At 48.9% G+C, this 16,780-nt stretch overlaps 1 protein-coding gene across 1 annotated transcript in view; it reads right to left on the bottom strand.

Moving 5' to 3' along the window:
* Positions 1 to 16,780, bottom strand: part of PEMT (phosphatidylethanolamine N-methyltransferase) — an 81,493-nt gene that overhangs the window by 16,711 nt on the left and 48,002 nt on the right. Inside the window, exon 5 of the mRNA XM_044304894.1 lies at positions 167 to 278. Within this exon, the coding sequence (XP_044160829.1) occupies positions 167 to 278 (112 nt within the window). The remainder of the gene's footprint in view (positions 1 to 166; positions 279 to 16,780) is intronic.

Here is a 16,780-nt window from a genome sequence, read left to right as displayed (position 1 = left end):
TTCAACATGCTGGACCCTCTATTCTCCAAGGAGACAGTCAACTCCGCTCCCTATTGAGAACGCGTGCATGCTCAGTCAAATCGAGTGGACACAATCAATGGGGAACTCATCAGGAACAACCAGTAGGACCACAGCTGGAGAGGAGACGGTGGTCAGGACTACTTACAGGAGGGCCAGACCCAGGTAATTGGCAGTACTCCCCCAATACATTGGATTCTCCATGACATTGAATGGGAAGCCGGTCACCTTCTCTTCCATCAGGATTCCAAAGTAATCACCTGCAAGAAAATAAAAAAGAACAGAGGTCATCTCGAACCAGCGCTGATGAGAAGACCCAGCCATTCCAATCACTAGTGACCTCACTGAGGCGCCCTGAAGCTCATGCCTCAATGAACCCAATGTATGGTCTAGCCTCGCCTTACCTGGGGATAACAAAGCAAATTACATTTAGTTTGCACTAATAAATAGGTTGAAAATTGCTAAATCCTACAGATGCCTTCGCTATAAGACCGCCCTAAAAAAAAACCTCAAACACAAAATGTAAGAGTAAGTTCCTTGGTTCAGATACTTTTGCCATCTGTTTAGTGGCTGATGATCCGTTTTTCTCCTCCATAGACACAGCCTTACAAGTAATTTTGCTGCTTGCAGTCACCACTAGGGGGAGCTCACTGCATACTGTGTTCAGCGTGTAAGCTGTATGCAGTGAGCTCCCCCTAGTGGTGGCTGCAGGTAACACGTCACTATGTTTATGCAGGAGATTTGGAGCTCTGTGTCCGAAACACAAGCGATAAAGATATATTAATCAATGCAGAATATTGAACGTATTAAAGGGGTAATAATAAAAGTCTTTCAGGGGCTAAATGGGTTAAAAAAACAAGTTAAACAAGCAATACCTCACCAATCTAGCGCTGCTGCCCTTCTGATGCTACCCCTGGTCCCGTCCTGTCGCACAGGAAACGCCCGTTCAGCCAATCACTGGCCGCAGTGGTGACCAGTCTCAAGCAGTGATTGGCTGAGCAGGCGTTTTCTGTGAACTGAGATGGGACCGGGAGGTAGAGATGAGCTGGGCATGGGCAGCGTCATGTCAGAAGTGGTATGCCGAGGTGCGGATTGCTCTTTTTTAAATTTTTTAACTCATTGTGCCCCTGTTATAAGAAATTTTTAATTTGCTGGACAACCCTTTTAAAGGATAGGGGGGGGGGGGGTTAGCAGCAAAATGCTGATAATAGTGATACAACACATTACGGATAAGGGATAAGACAAAGTGACCCGTGTCCTGAATGACAAATGGCGACAATTACATTGGCGCTTACGTAATTCTGCACAGCGAGGGAGGGAATTTTTATCCGGTAAAATGTCAAGGGTCTAAAGATACGCGTTATTGTGTTGGGATGGTAATGAGGTCTCCAGCAAAACTCCTCACTAATGAAGCACCAGTTTCATGCGGTGACATACATGTTCGATGGAACAATCTCCCGGGGAGACGTGGAAATCTATGTGCGTGGCGTATAATGTAGTCAGACACGTAATACCGCGGTAACGAGGTACATTTATCCCGGGGACGAGGATAGCATAAATGGGCTGTATGTATCATTCCTGAATAAATCTCACCACATTTCCTCCCAAAAAATGATAGAAAATCCTCAGGAACTGTATCTGTGCCTGGGAAAGCCGGGTGACATGAACATGACCACACTTACAGCTCCCAATATGGGGTTGTCCCACAGCTTCCCCACCATCCTGCACAGGTATTCAGACTGGCTGCTCCAGTGGCATTATTACCAGGGATGTGTCCATAGGGGGCGTCGCACCCAAGTATTAGAAATGGAGCACGCTAGGTGGCGTGCGGGCCCCTCAGTTAGGTCCTGACACACGGGCTGCGCTCCTCTGTGATGGATGACACTTTTTAATACAGCAAAGTCACGATGAATAACCGGGGCAGCAATCTCCAGCAAAACAAGCGCACACAACATCATGACATACAGGACAATGCAAAACTGCACCAGCAAATTCACTTCGGGGCCGATGTGACTCAGAGTCAGGCGGCTGCTAACAACCTCTGCTCCATCTCCCCGTCTCAGATACGGCTATCCGGGTCATTCATTGGATGAGGGAAAATATAACAGAGGGAAGGAGGTGGACAGAAGGTGAAGGGAAAGGAAGAAGGAACGAAGGATAGGAGACAGACGGGGAGTGAAGAGGAAGGGAGGAAAGGGGATTAATGGAAGGGAAAGAGGAAGGTGAAGGGAAAGGAAGAAAGGAAGGAAAGAGAGGGGGTGGACAGAAGGTGAAGGGAAAGGAAGAAGGAATGAAGGATAGGAGACAGACGGGGAGTGAAGAGGAAGGGAGGAAAGGGGATTAATGGAAGGTAAAGAGGAAGGTGAAGAGAAAGGAAGAAAGGAAGGAAAGAGAGGGGGTGGACAGAAGGTGAAGGGAAAGGAAGAAAGGAAGGAAAGAGAGGGGGTGGACAGAAGGTGAAGGGAAAGGAAGAAGGAATGAAGGATAGGAGACAGACGGGGAGTGAAGAGGAAGGGAGGAAAGGGGGTTAATGGAAGGTAAAGAGGAAGGTGAAGAGAAAGGAAGAAAGGAAGGAAAGAGAGGGGGTGGACAGAAGGTAAAGAGAAAGGAAGAATGAAATTAATGAACAGGAGTGGATGGAAGGTGAAGACTAAGAGAAAGCAAGGAAGGAAGGCATGAAGGAGAGGAGATAGACGGGAGGTGAAGAGAAAGGAAGGAATTAAGGAGAATGGGTGGATGGAAAGTGAAGAGAAAGGAAGGAGTGAAGCATAGTGGATGGGCAGATTGTTAAGAGGAATGAAGGAAGGAAAAAGGGTGGACAGAAGGTAAAAAGGAAAAAGGGAAGGAAAGAGGGTGGACGGAAGGTGATGAGAAAGGAATGGGGGTGGACAGAAGATGAAGAGAAAGGAAGGGAGGAATTCATGAACAGGGTTGGATAGAAGGTGAAAAGGAAGTCATGAATCAAAGAGTGTGAATGGAAGGGGATGAGAAAGGAATGAAGGAAAGGGTGTGGTTGGAAGGTGGAGAGGAAGGAAGGAAGAAATAAACGGACGTGGACAGAATGGTAAGAGGAAGGGAAAGAAGGAAGGAAAGAGAGGGGGTGGGGTTAAGTTGAAGAGGAGGGAAGGAAGTAATGAACAGGGATGGATGGAAGGTGTAGAGAAAGGAAGGAAGTAATGAAGGAAAGGGGTGGACGGACAGTGAAGAAAAAGAAAGGGATGAAGGAAAGGGGTGGAGAGAAGGCGAAAAGGAAGGAAGGAAGGAAGGAAGGAAGGACAGAATGGAAGGGAGTGGACGGAAGATGAACGGGCGTGGAAATAAGTGTAATGGAAGGAAGAAAGAAAAGAAAGAAGGAAAGGGGGTACATGGAAGGAACAGAATAGAGAAAGAGGTGGAGGGAAGATGAAAAAATAAGGCAAACAAAGAAAAAGAAAAAAAGTAGGGAGGAAGGAAGGAAAGGGGAAAGAGGGAAAACATAGAAAAAAAGAAAATAAAAGTAATAGAAATGTAGCTAGAAAAGGACAGAAGAAGGCGCCTTCTGCGCTGATACCACCGCTCCGGCCTTCGTGCTGTCGCTGTTTTCTGAGAGATATTTTAACAGCCAACAAAGCGTTTAATATAAAATCCTGCTAAATTATTTGTATTCTGCGGAAAACGGCTTCTTCTGACAGATCTGTAGGGGCCTTTACAATTCACTGCTCAGTCATTCCACATAATTGGCAGACGCTATGAGCCGGCCCCATATGTGTTCTTGCCCCACTTCTACAAATATCACCCTGGTAAAGTGGGGCACAGCAGGTCAGCCGACAGAACAACAAGCAACCAGCAATCTACGGAAATAAACTCCAGCGCATTGATTCTCGCAGACGTAAGATGAAGCAATTAACTGAGGAGAAGAGAGAAATCCATCAGCACTCAATTTACTTCATTTAGAAGCCGCACTGTGACCTCTTCTGGTACTAACAATCCTAGGCGCCCCCGTCTACAGGGATACAACACCCCGTCCTGATCTATAGGGTCAATGCCCTGCACAACCCCGAATCACCTAGTCAACGGATACCACAATGGGACAATGGCCATTTACAGACAGACCACAAGGACACACTGACACTCGGGGTACGGGATAGTGACGCCGACACTCGGGGTACGGGATAATGACGCCGACACTGGGGGTACGGGATAATGACGCCGACACTGGGGGTACGGGATAATGACGCCGACACTCGGGGTACGGGATAATGACGCCGACACTCGGGGTACGGGATAATGACGCCGACACTCGGGGGCCGACACTCGGGGTACGGGATAATGACGCCGACACTCTGGGTACGGGATAATGACGCCGACACTCGGGGTACGGGATAATGACGCCGACACTCGGGGTACGGGATAATGACGCCGACACTCGGGGTACGGGATAATGACGCCGACACTCGGGGTACGGGATAATGACGCCGACACTCGGGGTACGGGATAATGACGCTGACACTCGGGGTACGGGATAAATGACGCTGACACTCGGGGTACGGGATAATGACGCTGACACTCGGGGTACAGGATAATGACGCTGACACTCGGGGTACAGGATAATGACGCTGACACTCGGGGTACAGGATAATGACGCTGACACTCGGGGTACAGGATAATGACGCTGACACTCGGGGTACAGGATAATGACGCTGACACTCGGGGTACAGGATAATGACGCTGACACTCGGGGTACAGGATAATGACGCTGACACTCGGGGTACGGGATAATGACGCTGACACTCGGGGTACAGGATAATGACGCTGACACTCGGGGTACGGGATAATGACGCTGACACTCGGGGTACGGGATAATGACGCTGACACTCGGGGTACGGGATAATGACACTGACATTTGGGTTACGGGATAATGACACCGACACTTGGGGTACAGGATAATGACACCGACACTTGGGGTACAGGATAATGACACCGACACTCGGGGTACGGGATAATGACGCTGACACTCGGGGTACGGGATAATGACGCTGACACTCGGGGTAGGGGATAATGACGCTGACACTCGGGGTAGGGGATAATGACGCTGACACTCGGGGTAGGGGATAATGACGCTGACACTCGGGGTACAGGATAATGAAGCATGGAATAGAATGCAATATCGGGGGCCCTTCATTTGGACTTTTCACTCCGTTCACCATCTTCCTTATGAAGACTCCTTTGCTGGGGATGGTGCGACTTCTCAGAAGTCGGGGGGACGTCAGCGGGGGCTCCACTATTACACTCTCGGCTCACATTTACGGCTATTACTCTGCATTTGTTGGGCAGGCGCTGGTCCCTGCGACGTGACGCGGGGTGTGACACGACTCTGTGAGATCAGACAGTATTTGATTCCTAGGTGCGATTTTCTCGTCTCCTCGAGGAATGCGTTCTCCATGGCGACAGCAGCGCATGCATGCAACACGGGGCTCTGAAAACGACCGATCGGGAGGGAGCGGGGAGCAGACGCAGATTGTTCGGGGCCACCATTATCAGTTTCGTGGAACACTCACCTCGCATACTCTCAACAATACCGAGAATCGCAGCACAGATAATTGCGGCCTGTAATGGGGTGTAATCACCATGTTAGTGCACAGGAATGTGCGGCGGGTGACTCATCGCCAACGCGGCCCGTTAATGTGTCGCACGCTGGTGCACGACTAGTTCTGACCTTGAGAAGGCAGCTCGGTGAAGCAGGGACTTCTGTCATGTTTGGGAAAATCTGAGAGTTAAAGGGGTCTTCTAGGACGTAAAGAGGACCTCTCCCCTCTCCCGACATGTCTGTTGTAGCAATCACTTGCATCCCCCGTGTAATAACAATTCTGGAGCATCTAGTCTTATAACTCTACGTTGTGCCGTTCCTGTATTATTCCTCCTAGAAGTTATGAAGGAATTATTAGCAGTTTGCAATAAAGATCCAGATGGGTGTTACCAGCTGGGCAATGACACTGGCAGGCTGAGCAGGGGCACTGGTAACACCCAGCAGGACCTTCATAGCAGACTGCTGGGAATTCATTCATAAAACGTCTAGTAGGAATAAGCATAACACAGTCATAAGAATAGATCCTCCGGAATTGCTATTAGTAAAACAGACATGCGAGGCGAGAGGTCCTCTTTAAGATAAGCCACCAACGTTTGGTCATGAAGGACCGCAGAATGGAGCAGACACAGAGACAGCGCCATGCATACAATGTGGCTGCGCCTGGTACTGCAGCTGAATCCCATTCGCTTGACTTCAGTTTCAGAGGATTGCCCAGGATTCCGGGGGGGTCGGACCCCCCATTCATCAAACATCAATGGCCCACCCTAAGTGCTAGGACCTCTTTTATGGCCTCCCTAGGGGCACTTATCTTCACCCTCTTCCTGGTCAGATCTGATGATGAGATCGGAGGTGTAACCTGAAGCTTCTGCAAATTCTGTAACAGCGCCCCCACCTACCATGTGGCCGTTATAAAAACTAGGTTCTTCTTATACGGCAGAGGATCTCGGGGCCCTCTAATGGGCCAGGGCCCGGCTGCTACTTATTCATTTCTCATGGCTACGTCCGTGGTTGACATTACCCAACTGGACTCCTATTTACTGGAGATTTTAGGAAGGGGGGGGGGGGGACGTGCTCGATAGCGTATATATTGAGTGGTGCAGAGCGAGCGGCTGTAGCGGTGGTTATTACGGACGAGGATGCTCGTTATCTGATGTCATTACCTCTGCCGCCGGTCCTCGTACTTCAGCCTCCCGTCACAAACAGCACAAGAGGCAGCTGCTTCATGGCGTGGTACATGTGAAGTGGTCCTCGAGGAAGATGAGGCCAGGGTACAAGAGCGAGGAGAAGTCAAGCCTGACACGACATGGCGGGGACGGGAGTCGTGCGCAGCCGTACATACAGGGGCAGGCTGCACGCACATCCCCAAGTCCACATGAACCCTATATTAGTCATCATTACTATGCTGTGGTCACCCCTTCCACCCGCTCCCTCTATCCTACAATGCTATTCGTGAACCAGGAGGATCAGGATGAACGGTGCCGCGTCCCTCCCAAGTAACGCTCTGGGAGGACACAGAAAAATAGATGAATGTATCAGCGTATCACTGCAAATTGGAGGGAGCTGGACAATCCCTTTAAAGGGGTATTCCGATTATAAAGCGTTATCCTCTATCCGCTGTTCAGCAACCACTACCGAGCCCCCGAGAAATGGACGGGACGGCCAGTCGGAAAAGCGCGGCACTGCTCCATTCAGCTGCGGTACGCATTTCCAATCAGCCGCTCCGTCCATTTCAGTGCCCCCCCCCCCCCCCCCCCCCGTTCTCCTGATCAGTGGGGGTCCCAGCGGTAAAACCCCCACCAATCTAATATATCCCCCCCTATGTGGACAGGGGATAGCTTTATCTAAACGGAATAACCCCTTTAAGTTCGGAGGGTCTCCCGATATGAAGATGGACACAGGACCTCCTGCAGCTTGTGGCTGGGACCCTCAGTGATCAGCTGTAATCCGGCAGCAGGTTTCAATGTCTCTGCAGCACCTCCGCAGGGGACACAAGGTATTACACTGTGTCCACCGAGATCAATAGGCTGTTTGTGTAAAGTACGGACAGGCCGGGTCCTCCATAGCCATAGACGCCCCTGACTGATGGATTAAGGCAGGCATGCTCAACCTGCGGCCCTCCAGCTGTTGTAAAACTACAACTCTCACAATGCCCTGCTGTAGGCTGTTCAGACATGCTGGGAGTTGTAGTTTTGCAACAGCTGGAGGGCCGCAGGTTGAGCATGCCTGGATTAAGGCATTAGAAATCGGGTTCGCTAGGCCAGACAGCCCCTTTAAGGCCGCATTTTGCAGTCAGGGGGGATTTAGACGGCTGTGTAATCACAGATCTTGCAGTGCTATAGGCATGGTAACCGGGAAGAGGAGACGTGACATGAACACAATAGCCTTAATGCATTATGTATGCCGCGCTGCGCCTCTAGGTCGTTTAGTCATGTGCGCAATTAAAGACGATGTATAGCGCTCTGGTTTCATGCACGATCTGTGTCAACGCTCCCCCACCCCCCCATTCACCTCGCGTCCGAGGCTGACGCCAGTCGTTCAGTGGGCATCGCGTCAGAAAATAGATGGCAGCAGGTCACTCCGTTATATTGTGGGCTCTGTCACTGCCTTAAAGGCACCGCTACGGCTGTGGAGCCGCTTAAATATCCGACTATTAATGCGTGTCGCAAATCAAGCAGATTTCAACCTGTACGATCCATTGTCTTCCCTGAAGATAAGGGGTGTCAGGTGAGCATGGCAGCCGCTTATCCTCTTGACTGAAATAACATGCCAAGCTGAAGGTATATTTTTATAGGGGCGTGAGAATGATGCTATGGACGGTCTGCTCTACATAGATATATTTATACCTGCAAGCATCGCTGGTGCCCATAAGGCAGCATTAATTGGGACGTCTGCCCCCCCCCCCCCAAAGCAAGTGACGAGAACCAGTACAAAGGCTCCGCTGTTCTGTTAGTCATCGCTCTCCTTACATCTCCAGTCACTTCCAACATCACAGGCTGACCTGTATAACATATTCCCCCCCCCCCCCGCCCGAGGCTGTGACACAAAGAATCAACGCTAAGAGGAACAGATCATAAATACAGCATCAAACCCTCTAGCCTAGACTGCAGCACAGAGTGTTTCAGGCCATACATGTAAATGACCTTAGTCATTGTACTGATCCCGAGTTACATCCTGTATTATACTCCAGAGCTGCACTCACTATTCTGCTGGTGGAGTCACTGTGTACATACATTACTTATCCTGTACTGATCCTGAGTTACATCCTGTATTATACTCCAGAGCTGCACTCACTATTCTGCTGGTGCAGTCACTGTGTACATACATTACTTATCCTGTACTGATCCCGAGTTACATCCTGTATTATACTCCAGAGCTGCACTCACTATTCTGCTGGTGGAGTCACTGTGTACATACATTACTTATCCTGTACTGATCCCGAGTTACATCCTGTATTATACTCCAGAGCTGCACTCACTATTCTGCTGGTGCAGTCACTGTGTACATACATTACTTATCCTGTACTGATCCCGAGTTACATCCTGTATTATACTCCAGAGCTGCACTCACTATTCTGCTGGAGGAGTCACTGTGTACATACATTACTTATCCTGTACTGATCCCGAGTTACATCCTGTATTATACTCCAGAGCTGCACTCACTATTCTGCTGGTGCAGTCACTGTGTACATACATTACTTATCCTGTACTGATCCCGAGTTACATCCTGTATTATACTCCAGAGCTGCACTCACTATTCTGCTGGTGCAGTCACCGTGTACATACATTACTTATCCTGTACTGATCCTGAGTTACATCCTGTATTATACTCCAGAGCTGCACTCACTATTCTGCTGGGTGCAGTCACTGTGTACATACATTACATTACTTATCCTGTACTGATCCCGAGTTACATCCTGTATTATACTCCAGAGCTGCACTCACTATTCTGCTGGTGCAGTCACTGTGTACATACATTACTTATCCTGTACTGATCCTGAGTTACATCCTGTATTATACTCCAGAGCTGCACTCACTATTCTGCTGGTGGAGTCACTGTGTACAGAATAGTGAGTGCAGCTCTGGAGTATAATACAGGATGTAACTCAGGATCAGTACAGGATAAGTAATGTATATACACAGTGACTGCACCAGCAGAATAGTGAGTGCAGCTCTGGAGTATAATACAGGATGTAACTCAGGATCAGTACAGGATAAGTAATGTATGTACACAGTGACTGCACCAGCAGAATAGCGAGTGCAGCTCTGGAGTATAATACAGGATGTAACTCAGGATCAGTACAGGATAAGTAATGTAATGTATGTACACAGTGACTGCACCAGCAGAATAGTGAGTGCAGCTCTGGAGTATAATACAGGATGTAACTCAGGATCAGTACAGGATAAGTAATGTAATGTATGTACACAGTGACTGCACCAGCAGAATAGTGAGTGCAGCTCTGGAGTATAATACAGGATGTAACTCAGGATCAGTACAGGATAAGTAATGTATGTACACAGTGACTCCACCAGCAGAATAGTGAGTGCAGCTCTGGAGTATAATACAGGATGTAACTGAGGATCAGTACAGGATAAGTAATGTAATGTATGTACACAGTGACTGCACCAGCAGAATAGTGAGTGCAGCTCTGGAGGGGGGGAATGCAATGTATAATAATTTGGGGTACAGCAATCCTGACATGAAAAATGCATCCTAAATTCAGTTCATTCCCAGCTCTCACTTCTGGACCTCAGCTCTGCTATATCTGGAGGGGGAGGGTAATGTGATGTATGCATATTCACCTGTAATAAATGTCACGTCAGAAAGTAGGACAGAGAAAGACAAAGATTTTTTTTTTTTAAATGACGAGGACAAGGTCTGAAGAGGAATACGATGGGAGCGCGGCGGTGCGGGCGGCCGGGCCGTCAGAGATAAGTTATTATCTATATGAGGATGCGGAGAGCAGAACAAAAGACGCCCGTGAACAATGGACGCAGGTAGCAAAGAAATGGCGTGGCACAGTAACCCAGTGGGGACGTCACACCAGTTTAACCTACATTGTAGGCTTCTCGCATTTTCCAAATGTTTCTCGGTCTCTGGGACACAAAAGAAGTGATTCAGCTTCTTATATAAGGGGCCGATATACGACGCTGAGCGCTTATATAAAGGGGCGCCGCGCACGTCCGCCATTATTACCTGCAAGAAATGTTACATTGTAACCGGGGCTGAAAGCAAGAAACATGGGATCTGGGACAAAGAGATACAATGTATTCACTCGTAGGAACATCTTCTGTCCTGACAAGGTTTTCTCCTTTTCGGTTACGTTTCTTAGGTTCTGTTCACATAGGTATTAGCACAAAATGCGCCGTTTCTGCCGCAGAGGAACGGCGTGTAGTCCCATGGGGGCAAATTCGAATCAGGCTTATCCACACTGAATCCGCTTGCCATTTATACTTCACAGTTTTTTAATTTTTTTTGTGCACGGAAATGTTCCATGTCATGTGACTACGGTTGTGGGAACCCCGCTCACGTGCCTGGGATGGGGATCGTCACTGGATGTGGAACGGGTTTAGGTGCGAATCCCGCGTTTTCCATAGCCTGTGACCACATGTGCGAAAACCCCACTCACATGCGTGGAACAGGGATTGTGGTTGTTGGATGCAAAACGGATTTCGTCATGGAATCCATGTTTAAATTTTTTTTATAATATTTAAAGACACACCGCTAGTAATATCTGTTCTGATTTTGAGTTATTTCATGTATATTTGAATGGGGAAGGGGGGGGGGGGGGGGGGGGTAAGCAGCTTCAGGCATGTTCAACTCCAACAGCCGAAGGAAGACCCCCATCATCATTAGACAGTTCTTATCTCGTCTGTGTGTATGGCCAGTCCTCCCAGCTCCCACAATGCACTGCTTTTTCATAATCGGAAACCAGTAGAGCTGTAAAACCTTGCTTTAGGCGTGAATGGAGAAGAAAGTATCACAGCACTGAAGATCAATACAAGATAATGCAAAGGGTTCACTCCATAAATTAGAGTGGACTGGTGCGGAAAAGAGGCGTGGGGGGGGGGGGGGGGGAGGTCTCCAGACCCTTGTGTGAATGGAGTGGTGGTCCCAATGGTCCGACCCCCAGCAATCGTACATTAAAGGGGTTGTCTCACCATGGACATTGGGGGCATATCGCTAGGATATGCCCCCATTGTCTTATAGGTGCGGGTCCCACCGCTGGGACCTGCACCTATATCGAGAACGGAGGCTTGCAAGTGAAGGCGTGCGCAGCCGTCCTCTATTTATTTTCTATGGGGCCGGCGAATATAGCCGAGCACTGGCTCCGCTATTTCCGTCGGCCCCATAGAAATGAATGGGAGCGGGGGGACGTGCATGGGCGGTACGCTCCGATTCACTTCTATGTCCACCAGCCACCACCTTGCGGGGCTCCGTTCTCGATATAGGTGCGGGTCCCAGAGGTGGGACCCGCACCTATAAGACAATGGGGGCATAGCCTAGCGATATCCCTCCCCCATTGTCTATGATAAGACAACCCCTTTAAGGGCTCATGCACAAACACTTATTTTTTTTGTCCTTGTCCGTTCAGATTTTTACGGCCTGTATGCGGAACCATTCGGAAATGACTCCATGTGCATTCCGTGCCCGTATGTCCGCAAGTCTGTTCCGCACAAAAAATAGAACATTCCCTACTCTTCTCCATGTTGCGGACAAGGACAGGCATGGTTACAACGGATCCGTAAAAAAAAAAAACGGATGTAACACGAACGTTACACGGATGTCATCCTTTTTTTTTTTTTTTGTGGATCTGCGTTTTGCGGACCGCTAAATACATATAAGCGTGTGCATGATCCCTCATTCTGTGGATAAGTGTTGTAAATGGAAAACCCGTAAGGCCTTTTTCTCACGAGCGTGACGGATTAGGTCCGGATGCGTTCAAGGAAACTCACACCATTTTACAAGCAAATTCAGTCAGTTTAGTCCGAGAATGCGTCCATTTTTTTCCGTGCGGGTGCAATTCGTTTTGATACGTTTTTCACGCACGTTTAAAAAAAAAAAAAACTGAAGGTTTACAAACAACATCTCCTAGCAACCATCAGTAAAAAACGCACTGTATCCGCACTTGCTTCCGGATGCAATGCGTTTTTTACTGAAGCCCCATTCACTTCTATGAGGCCAGGGCTGTGTGAAAAACGCTGAATATAGAACTTCTGCGTTGCGTGAAAAACGCAGCGCAGAACTGACGTGTGAAAAAAAAGAAAAAGAAAAAAAAGCTTATGTACACAGACCCATTGAGATGAATGGGTCCGGATTCAGTGCGGGGCGCTATGCGTTCACGTCATGCATTGCACCCACGCGGAAAACTTGCTCGTGTGAAAGGGGCCTGAAGCAATGCACTAATATTCATGGACTATCTATATTGACCGCTTTCGGTAATGGCGGAAATTTTGTGGCCTATCCTCCAGCAGCAAACGCTACATTGCAGCAACACCGTGCAATGCTAGGATCGGCATAAGAAGGAAATACTTGCACCCTCCAGGGTCTTCTGGACCATACCCCGGCTGACCTACTACTTGCAGACAATGGGCCATTACGCAGTCATTCTGACACGAAGGTTGATGTGCTGCTCGCCGTGACACAGAAACCTTCATCCGAGCCGGGTCTGCATTGTTCACCTGAGCAGCCTCTCGACGACCGCCGGTGACACAGGAGGATAAAAGCCGATTCCTCCCCATTCATTGGGTGTCCTACTGACCGCAATAATGGGGAAACAGCCCAACAGCCAGAGAAATCACCCAGCTTTCCTAGAATCCTGAATATCAGATACCTACTGATCTAGAAGTGGCATGAAGTCATTCAGTACCTGATGCCAGCCGTACTGATTAGAACCTAAGAAGTTTAAGAAAAAAAAAAAAAAAAACATTTCTAAATATGGTATTAGAGAACTGTGAGTTAACGGGGGACGGGGTCCTACTTCAGGGACTACAGGGCAGCTATAAAGAGCATCTCTAGCTCTGGAGGACCCCAGCCTGTCCATACATCACACACAGCCCATTCATTGCAAAGAGTGTTGTAATACTTAATTTCTCCTGTGGTGGCACTGCAGGGAAACTGAACACTTGTTGCCTGGCTCTCCCACGGATGAGAGCCGATCACTGTGATCAACTTGTTACAAGGGACCCTGCTAAGAATAGAGGATTGTCCAAAGTGGGTTGGCCCACAAATAAAAAAAACAGTTATAACCTATACACAGAACAGGTGAAAGATGTATGATCACTGGACGCGCGATTACCACTGGTCATGAACAGGGGACCTTGAGAATGGTGCAAAGCATGCTCACTACCGCTCCAATCAATGTCTGTTGGACTGAGATAGCGGAGTCCATCCCATTGAATGGAGTGGTAGTGCACATGCGTGGCCACCACTCCATGTCTGTGGGACGGACTGAGATATCGGAGTCCATCCCATAAATATTGCATGCGTGGACACCGCTCCATGTCTATGGGACTGACTGAGATAGCGGAGTCCATCCCATACATATCGCATGCGTGGCCACCACTCCATGTCTATGGGACTGACTGAGATAGCGGAGTCCATACCATTGAATGGAGTGGTAGTGCACATGCATGTCCACCACTCCATGTCTATGGGACTGACTGAGATAGCGGAGTCCATCCCATACATATCGCATGCATGTCCACCACTCCATGTCTATGGGACTGACTGAGATAGCGGAGTCCATCCCATACATATCGCATGCATGTCCACCACTCCATGTCTATGGGACTGACTGAGATAGCGGAGTCCATCCCACACATATCGCATGCATGTCCACCACTCCATGTCTATGGGACTGACTGAGATAGCGGAGTCCATCCCATACATATCGCATGCATGTCCACCACTCCATGTCTATGGGACTGACTGAGATAGCGGAGTCCATCCCATACATATCGCATGCATGTCCACCACTCCATGTCTATGGGACTGACTGAGATAGCGGAGTCCATCCCATACATATTGCATGCGTGGCCACCGCTCCGTTCAAACAGGAGTCCATTGAACCCCTATTCTGGTCATCTGTGCGAGTCCATGTTTTTCATGGGCCAACCACTTGCCCAACACGGCCCACCTATGCAACCAGCCACTGGCCAACCTGCTACTGGTGCGTCCCAGTTACTGTGTGGATATATTATGTATACCCAGCCTCTCACGTGCTGCCTCGGGCTTTACGAGGACATTTAGCAAAGAAAAACAAGTTAATTACATACAACATTACAAGGAATCGGCTGCTATTACAGAGCCGGACTGACCTGGCGTGTACCGGACGCAGGATCATAACACGGCCTGTGACTGCTATTATTTCGCTCCAGATTAAACCAACTTTCAGGCTGTGTAAGAATGCACAAGCGCGCACACATCTACCTGCAGAGGACGTCCCCGATATACCTCTCATCAGCGTATCGTCCTTTAGAGGAGGTCGGCTGGCTGATTTCCCATGATATACGGGTTTTTTTTAGGCGAGTCTGTGCATGCAGCTCCACAGGCAGAACACATGGCATGTGGTGCTGGAGGCTGTGACAACCTCATACCGTATGTGTGAAATGGTTGTCACCGCCACTGGATGACACAATACAACGCCTGTGAGGGTTCGGTGGATCATATGAGCACCTGGTGGACAAAGGGTATCCTGGACAAAGCCATGGGCAGGAGCATATATGGTGGGACATGATGTCCCCTATGGCCTGAGACCTTCTCCCCTACAAGGCCTGTGCGTGTAGTGTACCCCTCCCCCTCTAGGGCAATTGCTTGCATGACATAACCCCTTTAACACTTTCCCTGCCAAGACAGTATCTACTATGTCCTGAAAGGGAAGCACCAGCCAAAGTCATATCTGACACGTCTTTGCTTCCAAAGAGTCAGGATCACGCTAGATGGTGGCTACAGCTTTTACAGGGGCTCTGCTCGCTCTTATACATTTTTTGACCTACGATGTATATTTTTCTACACATTCCACACAAGGGAGGCAATTTCCCAATGACGTCAAATTTCAATGCCTGAGCCAATCGCGTCCGGCGTTCTGCAGACCTGGACAGCGTCAACCATTGCTGCATTTCCCATAGTCCATATATTCTCCATGCATGAGCTGTGATGTTCTGTGTTCACTCATGGGACAAGACCTGGTCATCGCAGATTCCAAGGAACTGAATTCATTCCTTCTTCTGTTGACTTTTCGGCTTAGGACATTTTCAGGCTTCGCCCAGTTTACCGGGGCACGGGCGGAAAGCTATGTTTTTGCAGACTATTACTTCCTACTTCACCGAGGTTCTGCCTATGCTCTGCGCCAGTCTGTCAGCAGCCTCGTGGTACGTCATCTACTGAGGAAACTAAAAGGCCACAGCGACATCAGAGGATTCTACTGGAGACGAGAAATAAAAGAAAAACTACGAGGAAAGAAGCCGTGAAAATAAGGGGGAGATCTTTCAAGATTGGTGCAAGGGATAAGCGGGGGTGTTGCCCACTGTATCCAATCAGATTCTAGCTCTCGTTCCTCAGGGGCATTCTGGTAAGCAGACTGATGGTGAGGGGCAACGCCCCTGCTTATACCTTTCATCATTTCTCCTCTCCCTCACCACCACCCCAAGGACTCAAAGTGGAATTTAGAATTGTGGCCCCTTAATGGGTTCAATGGCCTCCTGTGGAGACACACCCCAGATAAAAAAAGTGACGGTATGTCACGCCTAATAGGACAAATTTTGAGTGAAGGCGAATATGAAAGGGTAGGTATGGTGTAACAATCTGGCCCCCTCCCCAATCACTAGAACAGGGGACACCAGCCCACCAGGGGACGGCCATACTTGGGAAGACTTGTAGAAAGTTATTGTCAAGCAAGCTCACTTCCTCTCCATACAACTCTAGGAGTGAGCATGCTCAGCCATTTCTGTACCGCCCACACGGAATAGTAGGGCGCTTGCTCAGACATTTCTGTACTGCCCCCATACGGAATAGTAGTGAGCTTGCTCAGCCATTTCTGTACCGCCCCCACACGGAATAGTAGTGAGCATGCTCAGCCATTTCCGTAATGCCCACACGGAATAGTAGTGCGCATGCTCAGCCATTTCCGTAACGCCCACACGGAATAGTAGTGCGCATGCTCAGCCATTTCCGTAACGCCCACACTGAATAGTAGTG

The sequence above is a fragment of the Bufo gargarizans genome, chromosome 8 (genome assembly GCF_014858855.1).
Source record: "Bufo gargarizans isolate SCDJY-AF-19 chromosome 8, ASM1485885v1, whole genome shotgun sequence".
In the NCBI taxonomy this organism is placed as follows: Eukaryota; Metazoa; Chordata; class Amphibia; order Anura; family Bufonidae; genus Bufo; species Bufo gargarizans.
This window is presented reverse-complemented; position numbering and strand designations above follow the sequence as displayed.